Source organism: Vulpes lagopus, chromosome 8 (assembly GCF_018345385.1).
Source record: "Vulpes lagopus strain Blue_001 chromosome 8, ASM1834538v1, whole genome shotgun sequence".
In the NCBI taxonomy this organism is placed as follows: domain Eukaryota; kingdom Metazoa; phylum Chordata; class Mammalia; order Carnivora; family Canidae; genus Vulpes; species Vulpes lagopus.
In genome coordinates, this window is record NC_054831.1 from 54,181,111 (window position 1) to 54,195,288 (window position 14,178).

General features: G+C 47.5%; 1 protein-coding gene across 2 annotated transcripts in view; it reads right to left on the minus strand.

Moving 5' to 3' along the window:
* Positions 1–13,878, minus strand: part of JCAD (junctional cadherin 5 associated) — a 40,233-nt gene extending 26,355 nt beyond the window's left edge. The window contains exons 1-2 of one of the 2 annotated variants that reach the window (XM_041766107.1): positions 13,740–13,878; positions 1,297–1,641 (exon numbers count right to left, since the gene is read on the minus strand). In XM_041766107.1, coding sequence (XP_041622041.1) covers positions 1,297–1,583 — 287 coding nt within the window. In that variant the 5' untranslated portion in view covers positions 1,584–1,641; positions 13,740–13,878. The other variant, XM_041766108.1, reaches the window with a different exon arrangement.
* Positions 13,879–14,178: the final 300 nt, after the last annotated feature.

A 14,178-nucleotide genomic window follows, 5' to 3' on the forward strand; every position in this document is an offset into this window, starting at 1 on the left:
GCCTCTCCCAAAATCCAAGGTGGGCATGGCATGTTTTTCAGGAAACGTGGCTGAAAAGGGACTTATGCCCAAGACAGTCATGGGCACAAGTATGAGTCTGCAGGGCAAGGTTTAAGCCCTTTCCCATTTTGGGTTTCCCCCTGAGCCCACAGAAGTGGTAACCCTCGCCTCTGGCTGAAGAAATGATGCTGACATGGCAGCAGACGCCTGCCCTGACCACACTGGGCATCAGAAGACCAACCATCTTGGCTTTTACTCATAACCAAGGTGGCAAATGCTCTAAATTTTAAGAATAAAATCCCTCCTGTCTTCACCTGAAAGCCATCAGCCAGCAAGGAAGATCCTTTCCGTGAAAAGGGGACCTTCAACCCTGGAAGGCTGGCTCGTTCCCTTTAGACAGGAATTCACTTCCCTTCTTGTTTGCTTGGTTTTTTGTTTGTTTCCCTAGAAGATGGGCCTCTGCTTCCATTTGTGTGTTGGTCCATTTCTTGTCAGTTATGCACGATTACATAACATGATCTCACACCGACCGGCAGGGCTCTCCTCCCCCAGGCTGAGCCTGGTCCCAACGCAGCATCAAAGACAAACACACTTTTATGAAGTGATGACACGGGCTTCCTCTAGGTTGGATAGGGGTTGCAGGGGCTCCCCTCCCATGCTGGCTCTGTGGCAAGCTGCCCAAATTCCCTTTTTTAACCCCTCTCCTCCCCCAGCCAACCTGCCCTCTTTTTTGTTGTAAGAAAACACCCACCGATACAGCTGTATTCAGATGGGACACCCACACTGGGGCCAGCGTGTGCAAGGGAAAGATGGGTCAGAAGCCAATAGAATCATATGAATATACAAGAAGAAAGGTTTTCTTCTTCACAAATGGAGGGGGAGATACACCTCTTTGGACTCTCTAATGTACACAAGATCGAAACCCATTAATAAAGCCTAATGGACTCGGAATGTGTGCCTGATGGAAACTAGCTTTTCCAGAGTTCTGAAATGATGCCTAGTGAAGGCAACACGAGGAGCTTATTATAAGGGGGAATAGAGGGTGGGGATTAAAATGCTGCGTGTTTCACATGATACGAGGCATCTACTTACCACTGTTTACTCAGGGCCTCCTATGGCCAGGCCCCGTGCTCTGTGCTGCGGCGATGCCCCAAACACCCCAGTGGGGAGATCTTCTTGTCTCTCACCCTCTCCCTCCAGGCTCCAGTCAAACACAAGGCACAGAAGGATCTGATTTAGGAACCTGCTGCCAAATCCCCCAAACAAAGGAAGTGGTGGGTTCACACTGAGGCTTACCCCAGCTCCGGAGTTCTAGGAGCACAGGCGCTCTGGGGCTCGCCGCGGGCTCTGGGAGCGCGGTGGCTGCTTTCAGAGGTGCTGGCGTGTCCCTTGCCCAGCGACGGCCTGCTGTGGGGGAGGGCGGCAGGGCCATCGTCGCACCCGTTCAGCAGGCCCTGGGCAGCTCGAGCTCGGGCACGGGCCCTCGCCTGCCGGCGGCCCTCTCGCTCCTCCTCAGGCGGCGCTGGGACGCTTCTCGACAGCTTGTAGCCATGAGAAATCAGGAGGTCTTCGACGCTGTACATAATGCACCGGCTTCATCAAAGCTCAGCCCCTGGGAGCAGCGCGCTGGCAGGACCCACACTGGAGGGACAACACAGAGGGTCTGAGAGGAGTCGCCCATTCCCCCCGAACCCAGCTGACGCCTCCCATGCCCTGCGCTCCGACCAGGCAAGACTTGGGTTATGAACACCGCCTGGTGCCCACAAGGACGGGGAGAAGAGTGGATCGCTCCACCCGAGGTCGCTCTCCATCATGTTCCCCCGCAGAGCGGGGCGCCGCAAGGGCGCTGCAGGACGTGGCGGGAGGCTGGGGCCCACCCCCCGCCGGCTGCCTCTCGCAGAGGAGTCTGGAACAGTGTCTAAGCAACGAGATGATTAACGGTGTCCACCATTCCCTGGCCCCCGGCATCTGAAAACAATGGGCAGAAGCAGGAGGACAAAATAAATACAGACTCGGAAGCTGCAATTACTGGGAGTTTCTAAAAAGAGCAACAACCAGCCACCGGCTTTACCTTGTTACACTTCCCGCTTCCACCTCGTTGCCCTACCCCTGCTCTCAGAGGGCGAGGGCGAGGGCGAGCGGGCGCTGCTGGTGATGGGCTTAGGGGTAACCCTCTGCGTGGCCACTACACCTGGAGGCCAGGGGAGCCTCGGAAGGCAGAGCTGAAGTCTTGGGGCTCGCTGGCCCTGCACACCCCGCCCGCACCCTGCAGCACCCCACATGCTCTCCCCCTGGGAAATCTCTAAGAATCACATTTCTCCCCCAGAACCCTTGGGGCAGCTCTTCCCTCTGTGGGCTGAAGGTGGCCACACCCCCAATCCCAGATCCCACCAGGGTCCACGGGCTCAACAGCGGTCACTCCCCTGGGGTACATGGTCCGAGGCCACAGCCCTGGCAAAGAACAAAAGGAACCCACTGGAGAGCCCGCGTGTAAAAACAGATGGGGCTGCCACAGTTATTTTTACACAAGAGAATCTTCTTTCCTGTATCTGCGGATGGTTCGTGGAGATGGGCCGCGGCCTGGGGCCTGGAGGGAGCACACGGAGGCCGGGCCCACTTGGCTGCTGCGCGGAAACAGCCTGTGGCAGCCCCGCCAACAATGGCCAGGAAATGCCTGGCGGTCTGTGTGCAGGTGAAAGGGAGACACATGTGCTTCCTGTCCTGGGATCTAACTGGGCCTGCCGTGCAGTTCTGCTGACTGCAAGTCCTCGCTCTTCATCACATGCTAGACGACGGGAGGCAAAAGAGTCCCGGTTGTCAGTACAGAGAGCATCAAACTTGGGAAATTGAGAAGTTCCCATCATGTGCCTACATTTTATGGAAGGTTGACAAGCCCTGGGGTTACTGTACTGGTGGGAACGTCTCCGTGGCGATTCTATCATTCCTGACACTCCCGCTACCTGTCTCGCTGGGGGCTGTACCACTAGTGTGCCCCTTGTGTACCACTTGGGTCGTTCTCCTAGGAATGGAAGGGCCACTGGTTCTTTCATTCAATTGAGCAAGTCACTGGACTACAGTCTGTGGGGGAAAGTGATCCCATTACAAACACAGGGCTATGGGAACACGGGGGCAAGGCCATGAAGCCAGCGTCCTCATTTTGTTCAGTGCTGTACCCCCAGCATTTAGCACAGAGCATGCTCTCAGTAAATAACTATTGAATGAATGCAGAAATAAGAGAAAGGGACATGTGATCTGGGTTTTTGAAGACTGATTAGGAGCTCACTAGATAAACTGCATGGGTGTTTGTGTATGAGAGGGAATTGGTATATAGCATAAATCTGGGGTACAGTTACCTCAGAAGTAAAGAGGTGACATGGCCACAAAATCCTAGTAGCCCAGACCAGGGAGGGTCCCCACCGGGACTGGCTCAATGTCACACAGCCAGTTGGCACCACAGCTAACCCTGGAATTTAGGTTGTATTAACACTCAGTTTCTCTCTCTTACTATGTCAGGCTCTTTAAAAGCAAAGTGTACTATACTCCAAGTGGCCATGCGACACACAGAGGGTGGAAGAAGAAAAGGCCCTCGTAAAGTACGCAATGTGGGTCATTTTCCTACTGGGAGAGGAGTTGTCCTAGTTGGTCTACTATGGTCACATCTGCATGATAATTATATTTAGCAAACCCTCAAGTGGCAATGACAACCCAGGCCAAGTTGTCTTTCAAAAAAAGACTCAAACAATAAGAGCCATAACTTGACCTTACAGGTCTGAAGTCAAAGCTGTATTGATTATTGGATACGTCTAACTTGTTCTATCTTCACAGAGGTCAGGAACCTATGGGGGGCAGGAGTACAAAGTACACCAGCTTCCACACACAGGACCTGGAGCGATGCAGGTGAGCCAAGAGGAGAGAGGATGACACACAGGCCTCACAGCCCCAACGAGTGTTCCCAGCCACCATCCAATCTCCCTGTGGCTGACACTCGACATGCTCTGATCCCAACTCAGAGCCCAGAATTCACCCCTTTCCCACACCTGTGCTAAACATCACCACTCCCCTGAAACCAATCTCTGAACAGTTACATCATTTTTCTGATCCCTATCAGATTTAGCTTAGTTTCTTTAGCGTCCTTATCTACTTAAGGCTTAATGGGCTGCCTCAAGAGGCAGCAAGAGGCCCACCATGAACACATCAGTCAGAGCTGCCACCAGGAGAAGACGCTGACATGCTGAGGAGACAGGCATCCAATGAACTGCTGCACAAAAAGATGTCCCTTTTAAAGTTGCTTTCTGATCCAGAGATACCAGCATCCTAAATCAACAGCATTTAATTTGATCACCCACTCACCAATTCAAAGCGCTGCTATAAAGACAAACATATAGCAAAATTTGACATAAATGTAAGTTATTTTAACATCAGAGTTAACAACTGGAAAAGGTATGTGTGCAGTTAAAATAGCACAGTAGCAGGTGCAATCCTTTTAATCCCAGCATTAGTGCTGACACCCAACCCCAGCTATGACCCCTGTAGTAAGTTACTAACTGCACCAAACCTGTTTTCTGATCTGCAAAACAGCAATGTTACTATCTTCCCATCCCACCAGACTGTTTTGCAGATCAAAAAAGAATATGTATAAGTGAAAATCACCACGCAAACATGAGATGATTTATCATGCTACAATGACTCTAGTTTGTCTCTGAAGAATTACTTGCCTTAAGGAAAGACTCCACATTGGCTATTAATTTTCATCATGAAATTCAGACCATTTCCTAATTCCTCTTGTATCATGTAGGATGTAACTTTTGATTTCCAAGGTCATACCTGCTTTATATCACCCACATATATTGTCTTTTGTGAATCGATACCTCAACCTCCATCCAAGTCACTTAGAACAGGATTATTTTATATCCAGAACATTAAGACACAATTCCTGAGTGCCTAATTCACCAGGCACTGAAACTATAATAAAGAATGAGATCCATTCTTCTCCCTTGAGAGTCTTACTATCTTGTTGTATAGACAGCAAGAAAATAGGCAGAAGGGTCCCTAACCTAGTCTCAAGGGGTCAAGGAAGCTTCTGGAAGATTGCTTCAAAGCTAAACAAATCCTCCCCATCAAGGTAGGTCTACGCTATATGATTTTCCAGATAGTTCATTGAAGAAATTTTTTCCTTCCGTACTTTTATTTGTTGCCTTGTATCAAAAATCCATAGTGAACATCTAGGAAGAGTGGTCACAACAGTAGAGGTGTCTAGACACAATCTCAGGTAAGGAGGGGACTTCTAGCATTGGCTGGACCAGAACACAAGACACAAATGAACCCACTTTGAATCTCCTTCTAATTCCATGAATATCTAAACACACATTCACACAGAAGAAACATTTAACAAAGAACAAACAGGTAAAAAGAGAAAGCACACTTCATTTCATCTTATGCTCCCAGGAAACTTCTAAGGTAGCCACGAATGTTTCCATTTTACAGACAAGAAAATTGAGGCTGAGATCTTGGGCCTGTAAGTACAGAGCTGAGGTTCAAACCAAGGTCTATCTAGCTTCAAAACCCTTGCCACTTGCTACTCTTTTAGGCTCACCCTAAATTTTCTTCCTTAATAACAATAGAAGTTTCCTAATTTACCAAATAATGCATAAGAATAAACAAGAAAAGATGGAAGGCATAGTGGCATCAAAATGAAAAAGGAATATTTAAAAGGATATCCTACATTTAAAAGGAAAAAAAAATCTCCTTTGTTCTCTTGGATTCGGATGGCTCTTCTACAGAATTCTTTCCTTATGCACACAAGGCACACACACACACACACCATGCGTGCACACATACATACATACACACACAAGACCTGATGCCTCACTTGACTGTGATGTTTTCATGGCAGTGCTAGTATTAATTTTAAATGCTCAGTAATAGGACTCATGTACAAATAGACCGTGTCATTGCTTGGTGACCTTCAGCAGACCTCAGATCATGTTTGGTTTCAGACTCCTACAGAGCTATTGCAAAACCTGTTGTGTGAATCTGAGAAGCAAATTACATCCATGATAAATGGGAAAGGAGTGAGTAGCTTTTAGGGAAAAAAAAAACCACCCTAAATTCTAAAACAGAAATTATCAACAATAGTCACTCTTATCTACAACACTGATAGAATTTGGACTTCATCTGAGTAGGCAATGGGAAACCACAAAAGTGTTTGGGCAAGCAGGGGAAACACTGCCTGACAATCAATCTGACTGGAAAATAGAGGATGAGAGTGGTTAGAACAAGGACAGACCAGGGGACAAACAGTTATAAATCTCTTCTATTGTAATGTGCAGGGGTAGTAACAGAGGGGGTGGGGAGAAAGGAATAATAAGAGCAATTTTTGAGAAAGTAATTTTCAACATACCGTGGATTTTAGTCTTTGGTGACTAAGAGAATGGCCAATTCATTTAGGAGAAAGACAGAAATCAGAAACAACTATTGATTGAGGATAACAGGTCATCCCATTTTAATTGAACCAACCTAGTTCCACAAAATTTTATTTTCCCCACATCAGTGTCAGACAGATTTCCATCAGATTATTTTTCCCATCCAAGAAACCTGAGACTACTTAAAGTAATCTTATTTTGTGGTGGATTTCTAAGTTCTTTAAAGATTAGCCATGATTATTTAAGCATAGGGTTGTCCACCCCTTCACTGTAGGGATGAGTTTCTGTTTCTCCACGTTGCTCAATACATATTGTTGGGTTATGTTGAATTGAGCCTGGGACACTGCACCAAAGAAGGGAAACTCCTTGGGCTTCAGTTTTCTCCAGAAGAAGTAAAATAAGAAGGTTCAACTAAAGGTTCTATAGGGTCCTTCTGGCTCTAGAAATCGGTCCCTCTCTCTAGCTTGCTCACCTTGTGATGAACAGCAAGCATTTCTAAGTCAGCTGGCCACAGTAAAAAGGATACAGCTTGTGGCCATGACACAGAACAAAGCTAAATAGGTCATGTGAAGACAGAACCTCTGACCTTGGCCCCATTAGCACCCAGAGAGGCCAACCAAGAAAGCAGAGCTAAATGGCCACACACTGTGAAGAGGCGGCGGTGAGGGTTGGGACTGAGGCCATGGAGTTCAGTACCACCTAGCAACTCTCCATCCAGAGGTCCCGGAGCACAGGTATTGAACATTTCTTCCAACTTATGTCACTTGGGACACTTGTTTTACACTGACTGTGCCAGGCACCGGTCTCTGTGCTGGAGAACATAAAGACACAAGCCCTGTCAACAGCACCCTTGCAGATGCTCGATTCTAGGTTGTGGTGTGTCCATCATGGGCATTCTCATCACCAAAGGTTCAGATTGGCAAATGGATGTTACTTTATAACAGGTACCCTTCCTCCTCCTTTATATTTATAAAAATAAAAATTGTTTTTATTCTCATATTTACAGGTACAAGGCTTCCCAAGACAGTGAAATAAAACTATTAAAAACCTCATTAGATCAACCAAAACTTTTCTTCCTTTTTTTTTTATATATATATATTTTTAAATTTTTATTTATTATTTATGATAGTCACAGAGAGAGAGAGAGAGAGGCAGAGACACAGGCGGAGGAAGAAGCAGGCTCCATGCACCGGGAGCCTGATGTGGGATTCGATCCCGGGTCTCCAGGATAGCGCCCTGGGCCAAAGGCAGACGCCAAACCGCTGCGCCACCCAGGGATCCCCTTTTCTTCCTTTTTAAACTAAAAATTTTATTTTTAATATAAAAATAACACAAATACTCATTTAAAAATGTAAAATGTTTACTCTCACCAGTAATTAAAGATATGTAAATTAAACCAAAATCCTATTATTCACTGATCAAATTATTGAAGCTTTCAGAAGGCAGTATTTGAAAAACAAACAAAAAAACAACAAAAAAAGGCAGTATTTGTTGTTGGTGAGGGTATGATGAGTTGTAAGCGTTCTCCTATTTGTGGGTATATCACTGTGGGGTTGGGGTCTGTGTGTAAATGGATATTTCCTTTCTTAAAAGTGATCAATATGTTATAAAATCTTCGAATATCTGACACTCTATGGGCTAATAACCTCATTTCTTGGGATCATCCTAATGAAATAATCAGAGATACCCACAAAGTCATCTATAAAGATATTTACTCAAGTCTTAATTATGATAAGTAAAAAATTGGACCAAATAAATGTCCATTTAAGATACGGTTAAAAAAAAATCCAGATGCATCCACATGGGAGACTAGAATATGCATACACATGTATAAAATTATGTTTTCAAATATGCAATGGCACAGGAAAACGCTCATGGTACCATGTTAAATAATAAAGACAGGATTCAATACAGTAGTAATTTCATGCATGTGCACGCGCACACACACACAGGAGAGAAAACACCAAAGGGAAACATACTAAATTATCAACAGTGGTATTGGATTCTGGTTTCTTTTTTTTCTTTCTTAATGTCCTTATTTATACTTTACTGCATTTTATGATGTCCCGTGATGAAATATATTTGATACAAGCATATGAAGTTGCCATGTTGCAGGAAAAAAATGGTCAATATAGGTACTTTCATGTACTTTAACTTGATACAATCTCACCATCAGAAAAAAAATTAGGGGGGATCTCTGGATGGCTCAGTGGCTTAGTGCCTGCCTTCTGCCCAGGGCGTGATCCTGGAGACCGGGGATCAAGTCCCGCGTTGGGCTCCCTGCAAGGAGCCTGCTTCTCCCTCTGCCTGTGTCTCTGCCCCTCTCTGTCTCCGTGCCTCTCGTGAATAAATAAAATCTTTAAAGAAAAAAACTAGGGGTGCCTGTCTGGTTCAGTCAGTAGAAAGGCAACTCTTGATCTCGGGGTTGGGAGTTCAAGCCCCACATTAGGATAGAGTTTACTTTAAAAATAAATATTTTAAGAAAATAAAAATAAAAATATTTTTTTTAAAAGAAAACAAAATTAAGAACAGTTTCTTAATTAGGATTAGGAATATATATCTTTGAAAACTTGGAACACTTAATGAAAATAAAAGAAACACTGAAGAAAAGAATAAATGAACAGTGAATTCTATAAGGTTCTAAAGGTCTAGTATATGGTACACATGTCTTGTCTGCTACAGAGATTCTTAACCTGTTTCCAGTAAGCCGAAAATTACATGTTCTGCTGATTAAAATCTAATACAAGATTACAAACAGCATTCTACAGGGCTTGATTAGACACTGCTACTCTTCTAGAAAACCTAAAACTTTTCAGTTATAGTCACTGACATTCCATACTTAAGATGTAATTAATCCCTCAAATTGTTGGCAGTTAACTGTAAATATTTCTTCAACTGACAATTTTTGGTCTAATGTTATGATTAATATATAACAAAGTACTTTCTTTAAACAAGAGGTAAATAGCTAAGACCTAAAACAAAGCAGAATGGGGCACGTTGCTGTTATATGGACATTTAATGCTTTCTGTAGTTTTTTTTTTTTTAATGATAGAACTATGTATTTTATTATGAGCAGCAGGACTGCCATTTCTCTTTTCAGTCTTAATAATTAAATAAAGAACTCCATAGTCCCAGCTTATGTATTGGGACAGGAAGTGCTCACACACTGCTGTTAGCTACAACAGTGTGATGGCCAGCTCTTACCAGAGCCCTCAAGTTGTTAAATCTCCTAAACATAGAAAGCGTATTTAATCTGTGAAGTAATCATTTTAGTAGAGCAAACATCACTAAGTTTCTTTAAGGTGACACGCCAAAAAAAAAAGGGGGGGGGGGAGGTGGAAAGTTTGGGTCTAAGATCAAAAGGATCCTGGAATGCTAATCTTGCTGGGTTGGTCAGTGTTAAGGCATCGATTCCAAAACACAGAGAGAGAGAAGAAAAGTACCAAATGTTATGCACTTTATTTTTTCATAAATATTATCTGTCTTTTCCCCCTGTACATGTGTGAACACACACACACAACTCCTGTCTTCTCTTTCACCTCTAAATTCTGCAACACAATTAGTGCTTTGGTGACCTCTCCTTTTTATGAGACCCTAAGTACCTCATTAACATTTCTGAAGGATTAGCAGTCATTAAGAAAAAGTGAAATTGGTTAAGATTTTTTAAATCTTCTGGAATTTTTGGCTATTTGCAAAAATAACTGTCAAACTTAGATTAGACTGTAATCCCACTACCATCATGTAAATTAAACTTCACACGTAAAGATTCCTGCTACAGTCTATTAAACTTAGAACACACTAGTTTTCTTTTAAAATAACGTTTGAATAAAAGAGTCAAGGTCTTATAATAATATTAAGGTTTAAATTATTTCGCATAACTTGTACATTATTTTCTAATTGCAAAAGTCTTGTAAAAGTTATTCTAGAAGTAAACATTGCGAAATTCAGTATTTAAGTAAAAAATTAAAGTTCCCAATAACCCCATTGTGCCAAGAGATAACCACCACCAATAGTTGGGTTTCCATTTTTCCTACTATTCCTTGTATACATATAGTTGCTTTCTGTCTCCCCACCCCCTGCCTTTTTTTATTCTTTGAAATATATCTTGGTGTGTCTCTCTCTTTTTTTTTTTTATTCATTTATTCATGAGAGAGAGAGAGAAAGAGAGAGGCAGAGACGCAGGCAGAGGGAGAAGAAGGCTCCACACAGGGAGCCCAACGTGGGACTTGATCCTGGTACTCCAGGATCAGGCCTTGGGCTGAAGGCAGGCGCTAAACCACTGAGCCACCCAGGGATCCCGGGTGTCTCTTCATAACAAATTATTCCATTTACATATGGAAGAAACAAGCTTATAGGTAAACTTTAGAGAGATCACCAATAAGCAGCAAATTACAAGGGTATTTGGTGGTCTAATAATTAATCTTTACCCGTTTGACCTGGCTGTTCCCAACTATATGATCTACGGAAAGTTTTTGTAAAATATATTTAAAGAAAGTAAAGGTAATAATCCAAATTTTAAACAAGATACCATCAATTTAAATCAAAATGATTGAGATTCTAGTATCAGAGCGGTTCCTATAGTTTTTCGATGACTTTTAGCATTTAAAGGCTATATCAGAGTATTGGAAACTGACCTCACCTCCCCTGGGCTGCTGGCCTTAGCAAGTGAGTGTCCCTCAGCATTCCTTAACTCAATAGACTCTTGAAACAAAGCACAATAGCCACATTTTAATGAGTGAGATAACCCTTGCCATCCAAAAGGTAAAAAACAACATCTGTTAAAAAACCAAATAAACTGCAGTAATGGGTTCAGCAATAGGCCTGAAATAGGATTTCAGAGACATAGTCTTTGCTTATCAAAATAAAAACCACAACAGAACAATTGTTTCAAATCCAACGCTCTGTGTTCTAAACTCTCCCTAGATTAATTAGTGTGAAGTCTCGCCAAGCTCATTAAAAGAGAAACTCTGGACTCCTAGAGCAGGGTTGGTGTTTACTGTCCTCCCAAACTAGAGGACTCTCCAGCAAGGACAATGAGAACTTGGCGGAACCACAGACTTCTGGGCTTTCTTTACTGATAGCATTTCTAGTTTATTTTTAAACTGCACTTAAAATTATACTCCAAGGATCTTTTCAGATTTGTGTTGTTTTTTTTTTTAAACTGAAAAACTGGTCCTTTATTTATTCTCCTTGTGTACCTCCAATCTCTAGTTACATTTTATAGCTATTGAATGATAAGCCCTATGCATCTGGAGTCTGCGACTATTCAGATGGTCATTAGGTAACTCTGATTGTGAAGCCCTCCAGAGCATGTGAGCGCTCCGGGCACTTTACATTATATTCCAAGGAGGTAGAAAGACATATATATATAATTTTGTTTTTCTTTTCTGGCACAGGCTTTCTCCACCCATCCAATCCCCTGAAATCTCTTGGGCTTGCCAAAGGCCTGACCTTCCATTCTCTGCAGCACAGGGTGAAGTTTGCCAGGAGAAGGCCCAGCAGATTAAGGCCTCGTTCAACAAATATTTGCTCACCCACTCTTGGGGGAGTCAAACTGTTTGCTACATGCTATCTGCCCAGAGTAACAGTTAGGGACCTTCCGGACTGCTGTGCAGCTGGTGGCCAAGACTGAGACACCTAATATCAAGGTAAATATAAAGTTCAAACCCGTACAGCATTATGAGAAACCAAATGAATTTGCCAAATTCCCAATTTCACATGCAAACTATCACAAGTCCCCCGAAATAAGAATCTGCATGTGATTTCTAAAACAACTATACACGCTTGCCTTGGTGTATGGTCTTAATCCAGTCATCTTAAATTCTAAACCTGCCTGATACAAGGCACTGTTTTCTTGAACTTTAGCCTGTGACCACTTAGGTCTGAATACTGAGTCTGCCGTTTTTATCTAAGTATTTCTGGCTGCCTAAATCCCATGTCCCTAGACTCCCAGGAATCCTCCCCGTCCGCCCCCCACCCCACCCCACCCCACCCCACCCCACCCCACCCTATCCCATCTTCCAAATCCTCATCTCAAATCAAATTTCCTTGCAAAAAGCCTGACAAGAGAAGACATGAAGATGTAGGGAAAACCTCGCAATTGTGTGGTTCACGCTACTTCATCCCTCTCCCAAGACAAGCCACTGGATCAGGGGAGGCACAAGCGGACAGGCCAGCACGGGAGTAGAGGGAGGAGATGCAGGGGATGGGAGCGAGGGTGGGAGGGTGTGTTGGGAGGGGGAGGGGTGATCTGCCGAAGCTAATTCCCCCAAGTCCTCTGCTCCTCGAGAGCGTTGATGAGCAAGGAATAGGCTCTGACCAGGCTGCGCTGGCGCAGAGTTTCCGTTTTGGGTTTTTTTCTTCCAGTAGTGAAATCACAGCTTCTTTTTCAGCCCCCCCAGAAGAATCCGGGGCGCTGGGCGCTACCTCCAGCGACAAGGGGCAGGAACGGAGCCCGCAGCTGTAGGTGCGGAGCCCCCGTGGTCCCGGCGCGCAGCAAACCCTGGCAGGGGAGGGCGCCCGGGGGTCGGAGAGCGGAGACGCGCGCGGCCGGCAGGCTCCGGAGCCCAGAAACGGGCCGATCAGCGAGATTCACAGCGCTCTCGGGCGCGGCTCTTTCCTTTCTCCCACCCTTCTCTCTCTCTCTCTTTTCCGCCTAACCCCCAGCAGCCGAGAGGCCGGGCCGCCCCCGGCAGTGGCCGGGAAGCCGCGGCGGTGAGCGCCCTAATCCCCGGTCCTGACCCGCCGAGCGCGGCGCGCAGGGCCCGGCGAGACCCGAGCAGGGAGCGCGGGCGGCGGGCTCCCAGCGTCCGCGGGGGGCACCGTGGGACCCGGACCTCGGGGGCTCCGGGCAGCGGCTGTCAGCCCCTGTGCTGGCGTCCGCGCAGTCGGGGCGCACGGCGGGAGGGGCGTTGGCGGGAGCGGCTGGCGAGGAGGGCGCCCGGCGCGGAGACGGCGACCCCCGGCGGCCCGGCCCCACCCCCACCCCGCCCCCGCCCCCGCCCCCCGCGCCCCGCGCCCCGGCAAGGGGCCACGCGAGCGCCAGCGCCCGCCGCCGTGGAGACCCGCACCCGGGCGGCACCTGAGCGGCGGGGACGCCCCCTCCCCGCAGACCGGGCTCCGCACCCCGAGGCCGGGATGGGCACCGTGCGGGACGCCCACGGCTGGGGCGCCGACGCCCCCTCGTCCGGGAGCAACGTCCGGGCTGGAGAAGTTGGGGGCGACCGCGGGACACTGGGGGCGAGGCCCGCGGAGCGCCGTGGAAGCAGGCCAAGGGGACGGCGGGGGTCAGGAGGCGCGAGACACGCCGGCACTTACCGAGCAGCGGCTCCCTCATGCTGCCCCGCGCCGCCGCCGCCGCCGCCGATCCGGCCGGCCGGGGACCAGTGTGACCCGCCCCGCTGGCTGCCGCCACGGCCGAGCATGCCCGGAGCCGCCGCCGCCCGCCCCGCCCCTCGCCCCGCCCCTCGCCCCGCCCCCGCTCGCCCTCGCCCCGCCCCCGCTCGCCCTCGCCCCGCCCATCGGCTCGCCCTCCGCCGCCTCGCCCCGCCCCCGCTCGCCCTCGCCCCGCCCATCGGCTCGCCCTCCGCCGCCCGCCCCCGCCCCCCGCCGGCTCGCCCTCCGCTGCCTCGCCCCGCCCCCGCTCGCCCTCGCCCCGCCCATCGGCTCCCTCGCCCCGCCCCTCGCCCCGCCCCCGCTCGCCCTCGCCCCGCCCCCGCTCGCCCTCGCCCCGCCCATCGGCTCGCCCTCCGCCGCC